Genomic DNA, 16,996 nt, shown 5'->3' on the forward strand with positions numbered 1-16,996 from the left:
ATAGTTGATGTACAACATTACCTAAGTTATAGGTGTACAACAAGAAAGGAGGATTTTTTTTGGCAGCCTTCAAATTTTTACTTTATTATTCCATATTTCTTTTGAGTCATTTGAAAGCTTGAAAGAAAGTAAAAATGTTACAGAAACATTTCCCATTTTCTTTCGGTTACAAAATAGACCCTCCTTTCTACCAAAAGTTAGTGCATATCACCCCATAGTATACTAACATGGTTAAAGAAATAAGTGAAAAAGCCGTTAAGCTTATTCTATTTTTAAAATGTTCCCCCTTTTCTTGTTTATTCCCTAAAGTCATGCAAAAATACTGCTCAGATCATGTGAACAAGAGGATATAAAATGGCCCTCTCCTGATTATGGTGATTTTAAACAGTATGTTAGCAATGAAGGTATTTATGGCTGAGGGAGTAATGGTGAAACATATTTGAAAACAATAGATTATTCATGCAGGGGCCATAATAGCTCTGTCTGCCTTCAGCACAAAGATATACAAGACCATGCATGGGATTGTGATCAAAATAAACAGTTGAACCAGCATGCATGACCAAGCAGGCTGTTCTCCCCGGCATTCTGGACTCTCTTGCTAAGAAGGCATGTTGCGGCCCTTCACCAATGGAAATGGAATTGCTGCAACCTTTAGTCCTGCTGCAAAATGAGCTGTCAAAGCTTCACTCACTGAAGTGCGTCTGCTCTTAAAAATGGAAGGATCTTGATAAGCATGACTCTGAGGACTAAAACACGGGAGAAGTCCAGCAGCCTTTCCGTCACCACCTCAGAAAAGACTTCCGGGAGAAGGAAATGGCAACCCATTCCAGTATTCTTGCCTAGAGAATCGCATGGACAGAGGAGCCCGGTGGGCTACAGTCCATGGGGTCGCAAAGAGTCAGACATGACTTAGCGACTAAACAACTCAGAAAGAACTGAAGGGCTTCTAGCCCAGACTTCCATGGTACTAATGGTCTCATGTGGCTGTGAAGCACTTGAACTGAGACGTGCTTTATTTTTTAATCAGTTAATTAATTTTTAAATTACTTTTGGTTGCGCTGGGTCTTTGCTGTTGTGCGAGGGCTTTCCCTAGTTGTGGTGAGCAGGGGCTACTCTCTAGTTGCGGTGCTCGGGCCTCTCATTGCGGTGGCTGCACAGGCTTCAGGAGCTGCAGCGCGTGGCCTCAGTAAGTGTCGCGTGGGCTTCGTTGCTCTGCAGCATGTAGAGTCTTCTGTGATCAGGGATCAAACCTGTCTCCCCTGCATTGGCAAGTAGATCTTATCCGTTGTACCATCAGAGAAGTCCCTGAGATGTGTTTTAAATGGAAAAATATTTGCCAGATTCTGAAGTCATAGTTCAGTGAAAAGAATGTTGAACATCTCATTAGTCATTTAAAGTTTTTGATTACATGCTAAAATGATAATATTTTGGATCCATTAGGTTCAATGATATATATTACTGAAATTAATCTTACCTGTTCTTTTTTAATTCAGTATTTAGAAAATGTTAAGTGACATATGAAGTTTGCATTTTAATTCTACTAGTAGAAAAGTTATTTTGTCTAGTTAGAAATAATCATGAAGTTAATTCACATAAATCATATAGTTACAATCTGGTTTAAACTATGCAAGCCCTCTTTTATAAGATTCTGTAATCTTTGTGAGGCTTCCCTGATAGCTCAGCTGGTAAAAAATATGGCTGCAATGCAGGAGACCCCAGTTTGATTCCTCGGTCAGGAAGATGCCCTGGAGAAGGGAAAGGCTACCCACTCCAGTATTCATGGGCTTCCCTGGTGGCTCAGATGGTAAAGAATGCACATGATATCCTCATGTTCCTCTTTTTTTTTTTCCCCCCATCTTTTTTCTGGTTCTGTGCAGTCATTTCAGAAAATCTCTTAATGTAATAAAGCTCACAGGCTGTCTTCCTGAGCATCACAGAGGCTGTCTGGGCTGTGGTGGTCCACACTGAACGCAGGATGGGGCGAGAAGGTCATCCCCACAGAGGGGCAGAGTTGGTGGCAGCAATTGCTAAGAACTGGCCATGCAGACTAACTTTTTGACCAAAAGGAAGAGAGGAGAACGTTTGTTACTGACCAGGCTGTTACTGATCTGTAGCATTCCTGGCTACACATACTTCTGTCTTGGCCAGAGAACGGCCCAGATGGGATCCTCAGAGTCTTGGACTATGTTGAGAAAGGGTCCTCCCCTACTGTAACTCTTTCATCCCCTCCATCCCACTGCCCAGGTGGAACACCTTAGGTACCACCAGACCCTTTAATTCTCTTCATGCATCAGTCCTTTCGTGTCCTACCTAGCCTACACTGAATCTTATCACCTCAAACTCTTATTCCTCAAAACTGCCAAATTCCTTGAAAAACCTCTAAAGTGTCAGGTTTTCCTAAACTGGAATCCATCTCCTAAACTGCCTTCTTCATTCCTATCCCTGGGTCATTAGGCACAGTTAGTAAGCATCACTCAGTCGAGCAGAATGGTCCATGAAAAATTCATGGGTTGCAGCCCCAGCTGTACCCTCAGCGATGCACAGCAGTGATATGGTATGGAGCTCTCCTGTTCCCTGAAGGGAACTCTCTCAGAATCTACTCTCTGAATCTTACTACTCTCAGAATCTCTGATAATTGGCAAAAAGAGCTCCATCTAATTAGTTTATTCTGATATTATTGTGCAGTCTGGACACCTCTGCCTTGGGGGCAGGGGAAATGTGATTTCCAGAGTCCCAGAAGGAAGCATTCCTGGCTACACATACTTATGTAGGTGCTCAGTTGCTCGGTCATGTCCGACTATTTGCGACCCCATGGGCCATAGCCCACCAGGCTCCTCTGTCCATGAGATTCTCCAGGCAAGAACACTGGAGATCCTCCTCCAGAGGATCTTCCTGACTCAGGGTACAAACCCACCTGGGGTCTCCTGCATTGCAGACAGATTCTTCACCCACTAACCACCAGGGAGGCCTGACTGCACTGATGTAGGTGCCCAAGTTCTGACCACCTGTGCCCCTCACCCCTAGAACTCGGGTCCCTGCAGTGTCAGCAGCTTGCACATTCTGCACATCCCCAGGGACAAAAAAGTAGGGCTGGAGTCTGGTTGGCACAAATCAGCCTTCTCCAATGAGAGAAGAAACTTCAAGGGATGCTCAGCAAATGATTGACATAGGGCACAGTCATGCATGTGTGTATGTATGTGCGTGAGTGTGAGCATCAGTGAGAGCGTACAAGTGTACTCTTGCACGTGCATGCACAGCCTGAAATGTCGTGATGAACCACATGGCTCCTTGGCACCCAGGCCTTGCTCAGCATGACTTTGAGCAAATCAGAACTGGGAACAGTAGATAAGAAATGTCGGGTGTGTGGGTTCCCTCTAAATCTCTCTCTCAACGGGCTACCACATTGTTCTCATTTCCACCTCTTAGCAACGATACACTTCCTCTCTGTCTGTTTCTGTCTCTGCTTAAAGGCTGGAGACCTGGCCCTTTTTATATCTATGAATATTTTACCTTTATAATAAATTTACTGTTTATTCATCTAGTGTTGATGTTTCTGTGTATTACAATCAAAAGGAAGGTTGCCTAAGACAGACATCTTTTTTTTAAAATTTTTTATTTTATTTTTTTTCATTTATTTTTATTAGTTGGAGGCTAATTACTTCACAACATTTCAGTGGGTTTTGTCATATATTGACATGAATCAGCCATGGAGTTACATGTGTTCCCCATCCCGATCCCCCTCCCACCTCCCTCTCCACCCCATCCCTCTGGGTCTTCCCAGTGCACCAGGCCTGAGCACTTGTCTCATGCATCCCACCTGGGCTGGTGATCTGTTTCACTATAGATAATATACATGTTTCGATGCTGTTCTCTCGAAACGTCCCACCCTCGCCTTCTCCCTCAGAGTCTAAAAGTCTGTTCTGTACATCTGTGTCTCTTTTTCTGTTTTGCATATAGGGTTATCATTACCATCTTTCTAAATTCCATATATATGTGTTAGTATACTGTATTGGTCTTTATCTTTCTGGCTTACTTCACTCTGTATAATGGGCTCCAGTTTCATCCATCTCATTAGAACTGATTCAAATGAATTCTTTTTAATGGCTGAGTAATATTCCATGGTGTATATGTACCACAGCTTCCTTATCCATTCATCTGCTGATGGGCATCTAGGTTGCTTCCATGTCCTGGCTATTATAAACAGTGCTGCGATGAACATTGGGGTGCACGTGTCTCTTTCAGATCTGGTTTCCTCAGTGTGTATGCCCAGAAGTGGGATTGCTGGGTCATATGGCAGTTCTATTTCCAGTTTTTTAAGAAATCTCCACACTGTTCTCCATAGTGGCTGTACTAGTTTGCATTCCCACCAACAGTGTAAGAGGGTTCCCTTTTCTCCACACCCTCTCCAGCATTTATTGCTTGTAGACTTTTGGATAGCAGCCATCCTGACTGGCGTGTAATGGTACCTCATTGTGGTTTTGATTTGCATTTCTCTGATAATGAGTGATGTTGAGCATCTTTTCATGTGTTTGTTAGCCATCTGTATGTCTTCTTTGGAGAAATGTCTGTTTAGTTCTTTGGCCCATTTTTTGATTGGGTCATTTATTTTTCTGGAATTGAGCTGCAGGAGTTGCTTGTATATTTTTGAGATTAATCCTTTGTCTGTGGCTTCGTTTGCTATTATTTTCTCCCAATCTGAGGGCTGTCTTTTCACCTTGCTTATAGTTTCCTTTGTTGTGTAAAAGCTTTTAAGTTTCATTAGGTCCCATTTGTTTATTTTTGCTTTTATTTCCAATATTCTGGGAGGTGGGTCATAGAGGATCCTGCTGTGATTCATGTCAGAGAGTGTTTTGCCTATGTTCTCCTCTAGGAGTTTTATAGTTTCTGTTCTTACATTTAGATCTTTAATCCATTTTGAGTTTATTTTTGTGTATGGTGTTAGAAAGTGTTCTAGTTTTATTCTTTTACAAGTGGTTGACCTGTTTTCCCAGCACCACTTGTTAAAGAGGTTGTCTTTTTTCCATTGTATATCCTTGCCTCCTTTGTCGAAGATAAGGTGTCCACAGGTTCATGGATTTATCTCTGGGCTTTCTATTCTGTTCCATTGATCTATATTTCTGTCTTTGTGCCAGTACCATACTGTAAGACAGACATCTTATACTCTGTCGAGTTTGTCCTCTGGAATGTGCATTTGTGGGTTTCACTGAGCTGGAACCATGTGATTCATCACTACATTTGTACCTTGTTCTTTATAGAGAAGAACCACATCATTGTATATCTCCCTGGTTTTGAGGCGCTAAGAGCAAATGGTCTGAGTCATTTATGTGAAATTTTCAAGAAGACTGTGTTCATGAAACAAAATCTGACTTGGTGATCAGGAATGAGGCAGATTATGGCCATCATTGCTAACCCAGCAATCAGATGCCTTTGATGTCTATTGAAAATGTTGGCAAAACTGGGACTTCTCTATATTTGCAACTTCCTGATTTATGATAAAAAATATATTTAATTGAACAACTGAAATTCATCTTAGCGTCCCTAAAACAATCTATTTGGTCTAATTTATGACAACTTCTGGTCTCTATAGTTCTCAGTTCTCCTTTAATTGACCACTGTGCTCACCTCTGACCCACAGCCATTGCTGATCCATTCTCCCCTCCCTTTTCCCCTCCTGCATACTCTCCATTGTGCAGCCTACACCATGCTAATCCTGTCACTGTGCACGTCCTCACACACTTCCCCCACTAATCCCTGGACTTCCCTCAATTTAGCCCAAATCGCACCTTCTTCAAGAAGCCTTGCTCAGAGTCTCTGATTGCAATCCTTTAGGTTTTGGAATTTCTATAGCTCAGAGGTTCTCAACCAGGGGCAATTTTGCCCCCAGGTGACACTTGGTAATGCATGTCAAAGAATGTTCAAACTATGGTACAGCTGCACCCACTTCACATGCTAGCAAGGTAATGCTCAAAATCTTTCAAGCTAGGCTTCAACAGTACATGAACTGAGAACTTCCAGATGTATAAACTGGATTTAGAAAAAGCAGAGGAACCAGAGATCAAATAGCCAATATCTGCTGGATTGTAGAAAAAGCAAGGGAATTAAATAAAAAAAGAACAAAAAACACTGTCTACTTCTGCTTCATTGACTACGCTAAAGCCTTTGACTGTGTGGATCACAACAAACTGTGGAAAATTCTTAAAGAGATGGGAATGCCAGACCACCTTACCTGCCTCCTGAGAAACCTGTATGCGGGTCAAGAAGCAACAGTTAGAACTGGGCATGGAACAATGGGCTGGTTCAAAATTGGGAAAGGAGTATGTTAAGGCTGTATACTGTCACCCTGCTTATTTAAATTTATGCAGAGTACATCATTCTTGGCTGGATGAATCAGAAGCTGGAATCAAGATTTCCAGGAAAAATATCAGCAGCCTTAGATATGTAGATGATACCACTCTAATGGCAGAAAGTGAAGAGGAACTAAAGAGCCTCTTGATGAGAGTGAAAGATAAGAGTGAAAAAGCTGGCTTATTCAAACCACTACAATATTGTAAAGTAATTAGCCTCAAACTAATAAAAATAAATGAAAAAATAAATAAATAAAAAAATTTTTTTAAAAAGCTAGCTTAAAACTCAACATTCAAAAAACAAAGATCATAGCATCTGGTCCCATCATTTCATGGCAAATAGATGGGGAGAAAATGGAAACAGTGAAGATTTTATTTTCTTGGGCTCCAAAATCACTGGGGATGGTGACGGCAGACATGAAATTAAAAGACACTTGCTCCCTGGAAGAAAAGCTATGACAAACCTAGCTTTGCTGACAAAGGTCCATATAGCCAAAGCTATGGTTTTTCCAGTAGTTATGTACAGATATGAAAGTTGAACCATAAAGAAGGCTGAGCGCTGCAGAATGGATGCTTTTGAACTGTGGTGCTGGAGAAGACTCTTGAGAGTCCCTTGGACAACAAGGAGATCAAACCAGTCGATCCTAAAGGAAATCAACCCTGAATATTCATTGGAAGGACTGATGCTGAAGCTGAAACTCCAATACATTTTGGCCATCTGATGTGGAGCGCTGACTCACTAGAAAAGACCCTGAAGCTGGGGAAGATTGAGGGCAGGAGCAGAAGGGGAGGACAGAAGACAAGATGGTTGGATGGCATCACTGACTCAATGGACATGAGTTTGAGCAAATTCCAGGAGATAATGAAGGCCTGGGAAGCCTGGTGTGCTGCAGTTCATGCAGTTGCAGAGTCAGACACGACTTGGTGACTGAACAACAACACAGCCCAGAGGTTCTCAATCAGGGGCAATTTTGCTGCCAGATGACATGTGGTAACATCTGGAGATATTTTTGGTTGTCTCAACCAGTGAAGGGAATTAATTACCAGAGGCCAAAGAGGCTGCTGGGCTTCCCACGTAGCACTAGTGGTAAAGAACCTGCCTGCCAATGCAAGAGGCGTCTAGGGACACTGATTCCATCCCTGGGTCCGGATGATCCCCTGGAGGAGGGCATGGCAACCCACTCCAGTACTCTTGCCTGGAGAGTTCCCTGGACAGAGGAGCCTGATGGACTACAGACCATAGGGTCACAAAGAGCTTGGCACAACTGAAGTGACTTGGCATGAACACACGCAAAGAGGCAGCTGAATGTTCCACAATGCGCAGAACAGCTTCCAAACAAAGAATTATCCAGTCTACAAATATTGATAGTGTTGAGAAACCCTATAGTCTAGCCCAACTTTGGCACCATACATCCTATCATTTGATTACTCATTATGGTGTAGAATCTTAGAGTTGGATGGGAACTTTTAGAAATCATCCTATCTCCTGCCTGAACTGTCTGGGTAAGAAGACTGACCAAAGAGATGCTGAACGTCATAGAGTGAGTCTCTGGCACAGCTTTATCCTGATCCCTCCGTCTTTGACCATTTCTGTTTCACAATGCAATTTTTTCCTTTCTCCCAGGTATATTATAAAAGCTTCTATAAGCCAGGTTAGGATCCATTATTATACCTGCAATACTCTCCCCTCCAACCTCCCCCTCTCAGCCCAATACAAGGAACACAGTACACATCTTGTTGTCAAATCACAATAACCTTAGATTTTATAAAACATCATTTGATACCCCTGCAAATGTATTTTTCAAAGAACTGTAGGCTTCTCTCCTGGATATAATCTCTCAAAACGAAAGATGACCACATCTAAATCACAGAAAGAAGAAATTCTACAGGGACCTTCTGCTGAAGTAATTTCAACATTAATTAAAGTAAATACCAGCCAACTGAGTCTTACGGATTTAAATGATGGTGATGAAAATTGCCACCTTCTAGCACAGAGGAAAACAGGAAAGGTTTCTAGTCAGGGGAATGATTAACTGAATTCGTATAGAGAAACAGGGAAAAAAGCTCACAAAATTCAACAAAAACCAGAAAGGATGGAAAATTGTATAAGTTTGTAAATTTGGTTCCTAGAAGCTCTTAGTTATAACACATTCCCATAAATAAGTTAATTTTCTCTGAAAAAAAAGTACTTAAGCTATTATTGACACAGAATTCAAAGAGGCCAGGTTAAGTAAAAAATGACAGAAGGCTCTGTATTGGAAAAGGTGAGCTAATTGGCTACTAAGCTACTGCTAAGGCGCTTCAGTCGTGTCCGACTCTGTGCGACCCCATAGACGGCAGTCCACCAGGCTCCCCCGTCCCTGGGATTCTCCAGGCAAGAGTACTGGAGCGGGGCGCCATGACCTTCTCCAGCTGATTGGCTGCTATCCTGCATATCAGAGGCAGAACAGTAGAAACCAAAGTTCAAGTGTAGGCCTGGAGTGAGCTGACCGTGAGTTTGAGTCCAGGCAGCTGTGAGACTTGGGTAAATGCCTTCATCCTGCAAATCCTAATCTCCTAACCTCTGAAGTGAGGATCAGTAATAATATTTACCCAAATATAAAATTGTGAAGATCTGATGACGGAACACAGGAAAAGTGTTTGCCCCAGGATCGAGTTGAATCTAAAAGATGAGTAAAGGAGAGCTAATATTACAACTATCTCTACTTGTGATTCTTTAATTTTACTTCTGAAAAAAAAAAAAAAGGAAAATTATTTAGTCTCGGGATGTTAAATTTTTATTTCCTCAGAAGAAATATGGCAAACCCTTCCTAATATGAATGAGAACTTCAATCACATTGATGTCTTCACATTTAAAATAAAACAGCAGGTAATCACTTTTAGATAACGCATATGTGGGGCTTTTTAAGTTGAGTGAACAAATCTGTAGGATTAAGTACCTGGAAAATAAGTGAAGCTTCGTTTCTTTCCTTCCTCCCATCTTCCCTCTCTCCCTCTTTCCATTAACAAGATGTGCAAATGCATGTACGTGAGGTTCCGTTACAGTAAAATATCTATGGTAAAACACTTAGTCAAGCAGCTAAGTGTTATGGAAAAGTTTGAGAAGGAAAATTTTAGAGCCTTAGGTTCCAATTCTGGCTCACACTAGCAATGAGATAGCAGGCAAGACAATTAACTATCTCTCATCTGCAAAATAAGTGGCTTGGCAGATGATTACTGAGGTCTCCTCTAACTTTAACTACTGGATTGTACTTTTATTTCTGGAGAGCCACAAGCAGACATCCAACTCAAATATGTTGTTAAAAATGGTCCTGTCTTTTTAATAGTAAGTTCAATCTGTAAGAAAAGAGTGAAACTATTCTCTTTTTAAAATATTTGTCATTTTGAAGAGATATCTTGGTTCAATCATTTGGCTACATTTTAAGTTCCTAAACAATAACTGGCTTTATGGGTATATGATGCACACAGGGCCTCAAGCTTAGAGAGGCTCCATACCAGATTATGGCTATCTTGAAATTCGTAATTTTGAAAAAAAGTTTTCATTTTACACAAGACTCTGCAAATTATGTAACTGGTTCCTGGTTCTGGCTACAACTTATAATTTATAGTTTAATTTCTAGGCCCAGGACTCCTTCTTTTTCTTCTTCTTTTAAATTAGAAACCCACATGGGCCTCTTTCTCCTGCAGCTACTCTGTATTTGAGTTAGAATAAACGGCTTTACCTGCCAGATTGCAGGATGTGTGGATAATAGTGCAAAGGACACACATAGCCTCCTTTGTCTTCAAAGGGCCACCCCTCAGCTTCAGCCATCTGTAGTGGCCTAAGCTGCTTTCCCTGGGAATTCCCACATCAGTGTACATGTTTGTGAGAGTCTAGCAGACTGTGGAGAAGACTCAGTGAAGAGACTAACGAGTCCTCCTTTGAAAATCCAAGACTGACAGGCCAAACAAGAGTGTGTTCTGTGAGAACCTCCAGTGCCCACCTCGTCCTCTTGTTTGTGTTCTTGAACATTTGTTTAAGACCTGACCACTCTGTTTCAGAAGGAGTCTCTAAAGGGCAGTAAATAGGGAACTGGCTTCCCAGGCAGCCCAGTGGTAAAGAATCTGCCTGCCCATGTGGGAACACAGGAGACAACAGGTTGATCCTTGGGTTGGGAGGATCCCCTGGAGGAGGAAATGGCAACCCACTCCAATATTCTTGCCTGGATGATTCCATGGACAGAGGAAGCTGGTGGGTTGCAGTCCATGAGGACGCATGCAAAGAGGAATCTACTCAGAGAAAGACTCTGAGGTCAACTGCTCCTTGTGATGATAATTCAACTTCAAAAACCACTTCTGACCTCTTCTGTAGTGCGTAGTGTGTGTACAGTCCTTGAGCCAGGTGGGGAGGACACAGCGATGAGCAAACACAGTGAAGACCAATTGATCTCAATTTATCACGGTGGCCTGATCATCGTCGGTTTACACCCTAGCCTGTGAAATAAGGATACTACTTACTTCACAGAGCTGGCAGTGACGATCAGTTCAGTTCAGTTCAGTCGCTCAGTCGTGTCCGATTCTTTGAGACCCCATGAATCGCAGCACGCCAGGCCTCCCTGTCCATCATCAACTCCCGGAATTTACTCAAACTCATGTCCATTGAGTCGGTGATACCATCCAGCCATCTCATCCTCTGTCGTCCCCTTCTCCTCCTGCCCCCAATCCCTCCAAGCATCAGGGTCTTTTCCAATGAGTCAACACTTCGCATGAGGTGGACAAAGTATTGGAGTTTCAGCTTCAGCATCAGTCCTTCCAATGGACACCCAGGACTGATCTCCTTTAGGATGGACTGGTTGGATCTCCTTGCAGTCCAAGGGACTCTCAAGAGTCTTCTCCAACACCACAGTTCAAAAGCATCAATTTTTCAGCACTCAGCTTTCTTCACAGTCCAACTCTCACATCCATACATGACCACTGGAAAAACCATAGCCTTGACTGGACGGATATTTGTTGGTAAGGTAATGTCTCTGCTTTTTAATATGCTATCTAGGTTGGTCATAACTTTCCTTCCAAGGAGTAAGCGTCTTTTAATTTCATGGCTGCAATCACCATCTGCAGTGATTCTGGAGCCCCCCAAAATAAAGTCTGACACTGTTTCCACTGTTTCCCCATCTATTTCCCATGATGGGACCAGATGCCATGATCTTAGTTTTCTGAATGTTGAGCTTTAAGCCAACTTTTTCACTCTCCTCTTTCACTTTCATCAAGAGGCTTTTTAGTTCCTCTTCACTTTCTGCCAAAAGGGTGGTGTCATCCGCATATCTGAGGCAGTGATCATACAAGGAGATAATAAGTGACTAAGCACTTTAAGAGTCACTTCGTAGAAGGATTTGCAAGGTGTAATGTGGGCACACGATTTAAAAACAAAGGCAATTTGTTTCTAGAGATAGTAGAGGTTTTTCTCCCCAATAGGAGCAGCTTAAATGGAAGTGGAGATAGGAAGAAATTTAAATGATTTGACTTTCCTCATTTTCAAACATTGAAACTCGTCATCCCGTGCAGCGCCCCTCTCCAGACCAGTCACCGAGGGGAATGCCTCCTGAATGGAGATGCCGGCAAAGAAAAGAGATCCTGACCATTCCAGCGCTGTCCATGTACGCCCATCCAGAGCTTCCAGACCTGTTGTGTCTTTTTCTCTTCCCACGCCCGTCTAGTCCAGGCGTCCGGGAGGACAAGCCCCGGCGACCCTGCCCCGACCCCAGGCTACCGCGCTAACAGCGGCTGTCCCGCGGTTCTGGGAAAGGGAGCGCGCGAGCGCGGACAGGAGGGTGGGGCTGGCTCTGCGGGCGGGACCGTAGCCTAATCCCGGCAGCGGGAGCTGCGGACCTACTTGAAGAGGAAGCGGAGGCGAAGGGGAGAGGCGGGACCAGGCCGAGGTGGGCGGGTCCGGGGGCGGGGTCACTGGGTGCGCCTCCTGCTGGCGCAGGCGGAGCCCGGAGCTCGGCTGGGAGAGGCGGGGCTGGGCTCAGGTGGGTGGGGCCTGAGGAGCGGGGCGGGGCGCGCAGCGCGGGGGCTGAACCCTGCTAAGACTAACCCTGTCGGCCCGCGGACCCCAGAGCTGCGCTCACAGCTGCAGCCCGGGACGTGGCGCCCCGGGGGAGGAGGGCGAAGGGACTGCGCGATGGCTCCGCGGGGACTCCCGGGGTCCGCCGTGCTCGCCGCTGCTGTCTTCGTGGGAGGCGCCGTGAGTTCGCCGCTAGTCGCCTCGGGTGAGTGCCTTGTCGCGGCTGGGGCGCGCAGGAGAGCGCGAGGGATCCGGACTGCTGCGCCGCTGAGCCCCCAGCTTCCCTGGTCTTGGCACAGCTGCGGGATCGTGGCGCTGAGCATCTGGCTGTCCTGGGGTGGCCCGGGTCGGGCGCGGCGCGTGGCGATGGCTCCCGGCCCTTCCTTCCCGCCCGCTGGGCTCCCGCCTTCTCTCTTCTCGGCTGCTACGAGAACCTGTTACCAGCCCCCCCGCCCCCGCCTCTGAGCTATCTGGCCTGTAGGGACCCGGGCGGGCTCTTGCCTTCCTGGGGAGCGCTTCCGCCTGGGTAGAGCGACCCGGAGCCCTGCGGACCCCTTTCCTGCCCTTGTCCTCAAAGGGCCCGCGAGCGGAAGATCGTGACACCGGCGACCCGGTGCGCTGTTGTCGCCGGCTTCCTCCTCCCTCTTTTTGTTTAAATTTAAATCTTAAAGCCTTGAGGAGTTCCACTTTCTTTCCAAGTTTTATTTTAGCATCAGTTTTGGAAAAAGGGCAGGCGAGTTTGTAAACTTACCTTTCCTTCTGCTTTGAGTTGACTCCTGTCACCACAAGAGGAACCTTCTGTGGTCAGAGCAGGAAGCCATCAGCAGAGATGATAAAATACTGTCTCCAGTGATGAACCTGGAACATGAGTTTTTAATTGAAATCTAAGACGAGGTGTAACTTTCAGGGAAGTCCTTCCTCTTTCACGCTCTTGTTTATATAACTATAGACGCTAGGGATTCCTTCCCACTTGTCCCCTCTTAATTGCCACCTCACAGCAGTAGTTAAAATAATAAATGTATACCTTCTTGGCCAATTGGGGTTACTACAGCCTGGAATCTTACGTCAGCAAACCCTTCTAACCTTGAGCAGCTCCTCTTCAGGTCCAAATAATAAGCAAGTAACTGGAAGCCTTCCAATCATGACTATCTCCTTCCTAAAAACACATATACTGCTCTTCTCTCCTGAGAAGAATCTGCTTGCTTGCAGCGGTTTAAAAAAACTGGCTTAGCTCCCTGGTCTTCACTCTTTCATAGAAACCGGAATATGTTAGGAAGGGAACAGAACGGTATGTCTCTTGAGTCTTTATAAGCAGATCCGTATTTCCTTCAGCCAACCACCCTGAGGAAATGGGCACTAGTGACATGTACTATTGGATGAGAGATTTGGGGTTTCACCCTGCATACCATTACTGAGACAGGTAGGGGCATGAAAGTGAAAATGTTAGTCGCTCAGTTGTGTCTGACTCTTTGGAACCTCATGGACTGTAGCCCGCCAAGCTCCTCTGTCCATGGAATTTTCCAGGCAAGAATACTGGAGTGGATAGCCATTCCCTTCTCCAGGGGATCTTTCCAGACCCAGGGATCGAACCCACGTCTCGTGCACTGCAGGTGGACTCTTTACCATCTGAGCCACCAGGGAAGCCCAGATAGGGGCATCATCAGGTTCACATTGGACCTCAGGTTGTAAACGGTACTTGCAGGGCTAGAATCAGTTGCTCCAGAATTTGAAGAGCTTAACCTGGGAGGGAAGTTGTTAAAAATTCAGCACATGATGCATGTAATCAGTCATAGCGGGAGAAATCCTTCCATAGTGTGAGTATGTATTTTGATGGATCTTTGAGCAGCACCAGCTTTCCGAACTGGAATGAAATGATGAAAGCTCTTAATTACGCAGTATAACACTTCAGAAGAAGGACGTATCTAAAAGGAAACAGTCCAGAGTACAGATGTGCCAGCGTGACTTGAGACCTGTTTCATGGAGAAAATATGCCCTGAGCAGCTAACATCTGGTGCCCACGGAAGCTAAGACAGTGTTAACTTTTGTAGGCTTGGTTTAGGGAAGTAGGGAGAAAGTTGGGAGAAATGTTGAGTATCTGTTATGTGTCAAGCTTTGAGCTGGGCACTTGATATTCATTTTTATAGTTATTTCTCATGATTCTATGAAGTTCTTATTTCCAGTGCATCATCTGAGGCCCAGAGAGGTTAAACAATTAGTCCAAGATCCCATAACTAGTGTATCATTCAGCATTCAGTCAGAGAAGCAGAACCACTAGGAGGGGTGTGTGTGTGTGTGTGTGTATGTATCTTTATCTTTGATAACCCAGCCTGCTTGAGTCCAAAGTTCATTCTCTTTTCCCTATACCTCACTGCTCCTCAGAGAGAAAATAGAACAGAAATCAACTTCGGTGTCTTGTTGGGGTTCTAGGAGAGGGAGTTTAGGACATCATAGTATTGTTCAGTGTGGGGTTATCAGACTTTGGGAAGCAGGGAAAATAAGGATAGTTATGTGCACAGTGGGTAGTGGCAATGTCTCTTTGACTTCCTGCCTAGTAGAACCTCTTTAAGCTTCTGTCTTGGTAGCAGCATTTGAAACTGTATACCCCTGCACCAGAAGGGATGGTTTTCCACACTTGGCTTATTTATGTCTTTAAGTTCTCTGGTTACTTAGGACTTAGTTTCTCTGCAGACAGTGGACATAGCCTTTGAATAAGGAGTGGACTGAAAAGGACCAGGGACTGGTGAATGAGCGGTGCCCTCTCCTGGGACTCTGTTGGCTTCCATCCAGCCTCCTGACTCCTCGTTTAGATGCTCACGATAAGCTTTATTAAATTCTGGGTTGTTCTTTGGCCAGGTAGCTGCTTGGCTGTGTATCTATGTTCTTCGTAGTCAGTGGGCAGGATGTTTTGAGAAAGCAACCCTTTGGGGCTTGGGCTTCCAAGCCCAAATTGTATTGAAAGAGAAAATGAAAAACTCGAGATGTGCCCGCCATTTCCCATCTTCTCCGCTTATCCCCCCAAAGTAAATTAAACAACCATTGCTATTTGGGAGTTTGAGTAGTTGAGTTTGAACAAGAGAGATCAAAGACCCAGGTGATGGAGGGAAAAGTTTTGTTGTTACTTTTTAAAGAATTGTTTGTCTCTGATGTTGAAGTTCAGTTACATTTTGGGACAGAAGAGAAGTTATTTAAAAATTGATAAAAAATGATTGAAATTGTCATTGGTTAAAACTATTATGCTGAGTGGTTTCTGAGAATTGTAGGGTAGTTACTTCAGTAATTCTAAAGATTTGGTGGGCTGCTGAAAGCAGAGAGATTAGTGACTCTGGTGTGGCTAACAGGACTAAAATTGGAATTTGCAGTTAGTACCCTGTAGGCACTTTACTCTTTTTTGGAGGAAGGAATGCAGTATTTATTCTGTTTTGTGGCAGGTTCTGGTCTAAGTACTAAAATCATTTAATTCTCACAGCATCCTGTTAGCTGTACAATTTTATTCCTCCATGTATAGATGAGGAAATTGAATCCTGAGAAGTTAACTTGAACAAGTCACTTGAGTATGTATGTGGGCTTTTGACCCTGACTCACATCTGTTCAGTTCTGAGGCCTTTTATTACCAGATCATTTTGTTTTGCCCTATAGTGAGGAATTTCTTTTTATTCTAAGATATTTAGAGAAACAGGTTTTTCTTTTACATATTGTTGTTGTTGTTTAGTCGCTAGGTTGTGTTCAATGCTTCTGTGACTCCATGACCTGTAGCCTGTTAGGCTTCTCTGTCCATTGAATTTTCCAGGCAAAAATAGTGGAGTGGGTTGCCATTTCCTTCCCCAGGGGATCTTCCCAACCCAGGGATCGAACCTGATTCTCTTATGTCTCCTGCACTGACAGGCGAATTCTTTACCACTGCACCACCTGCGAAGCCCCAAAGGTATTTATAAAGAGTCATTAATAGTGTAAAGACATGATAGAGTGGAAAGAGTACCAACCTTTAGGTCATAACCCTGGACTTAAAGTGTGCCTGCACTTTCTGGAATGTGATTCTCTCTGCCTTTATTTTCTTGCCTGTAAAATGGGTATGTGCTAACCCCTATCTTTGTCTGCCTTACTGGCTGCTGCTGCTGCTAGGTCGCTTCAGTCATGTTACTGACTGCTAGTGAGGAGCAAATGAGCTATTGTCTCTGAAAGGTATTGGCAAATGGCAAAGTGGTATATAACTTTTATCCTGTGTATCTCCCCCCCTTGCCCCCGCCTCCATATTTCTTACCCACAGTGCCCCTTAGACTAGACTTACAGTGTCAGTCAAATTGTCTAATAAAGGTAGACCACACATGTTTTCATTCTGGAGGTGGTGATGGTTTGCAATCATAGGTTCCTTGTAAATGTATGAAAGTCTGGAGTGACACCTCAGATTCACGAGTTTGCTGCCACTGCCTGGGAGTTAAGTAGCCAGCCAGACGTTTTTTTTTTTCCTATTTCCCCTCAGCTAAAACACAGTGCTCTTGCTATTTCTGGAGAATTCCCCAAAAGATTTAAAGTTTGGAGAAGAAGGGAGAGAATCACTTTTGATCTCGTTACCCCAAGGCACTTACCCCTGTCAGCCTCGTCTTCTACATGT

At 44.2% G+C, this 16,996-nt stretch overlaps 1 protein-coding gene across 1 annotated transcript in view; it reads left to right on the plus strand.

Moving 5' to 3' along the window:
- The first annotated feature begins 12,375 nt into the window (after window positions 1-12,375).
- The window catches only part of RELL1 (RELT like 1), a 75,710-nt gene continuing 71,089 nt past the window's right edge, over window positions 12,376-16,996 (plus strand). The window contains exon 1 of the mRNA XM_043438412.1: window positions 12,376-12,592. Within this exon, the coding sequence (XP_043294347.1) occupies window positions 12,505-12,592 (88 nt within the window). The 5' untranslated portion in view covers window positions 12,376-12,504. The remainder of the gene's footprint in view (window positions 12,593-16,996) is intronic.

This window comes from Cervus canadensis, chromosome 19, assembly GCF_019320065.1.
Source record: "Cervus canadensis isolate Bull #8, Minnesota chromosome 19, ASM1932006v1, whole genome shotgun sequence".
NCBI lineage: Eukaryota > Metazoa > Chordata > Mammalia > Artiodactyla > Cervidae > Cervus > Cervus canadensis.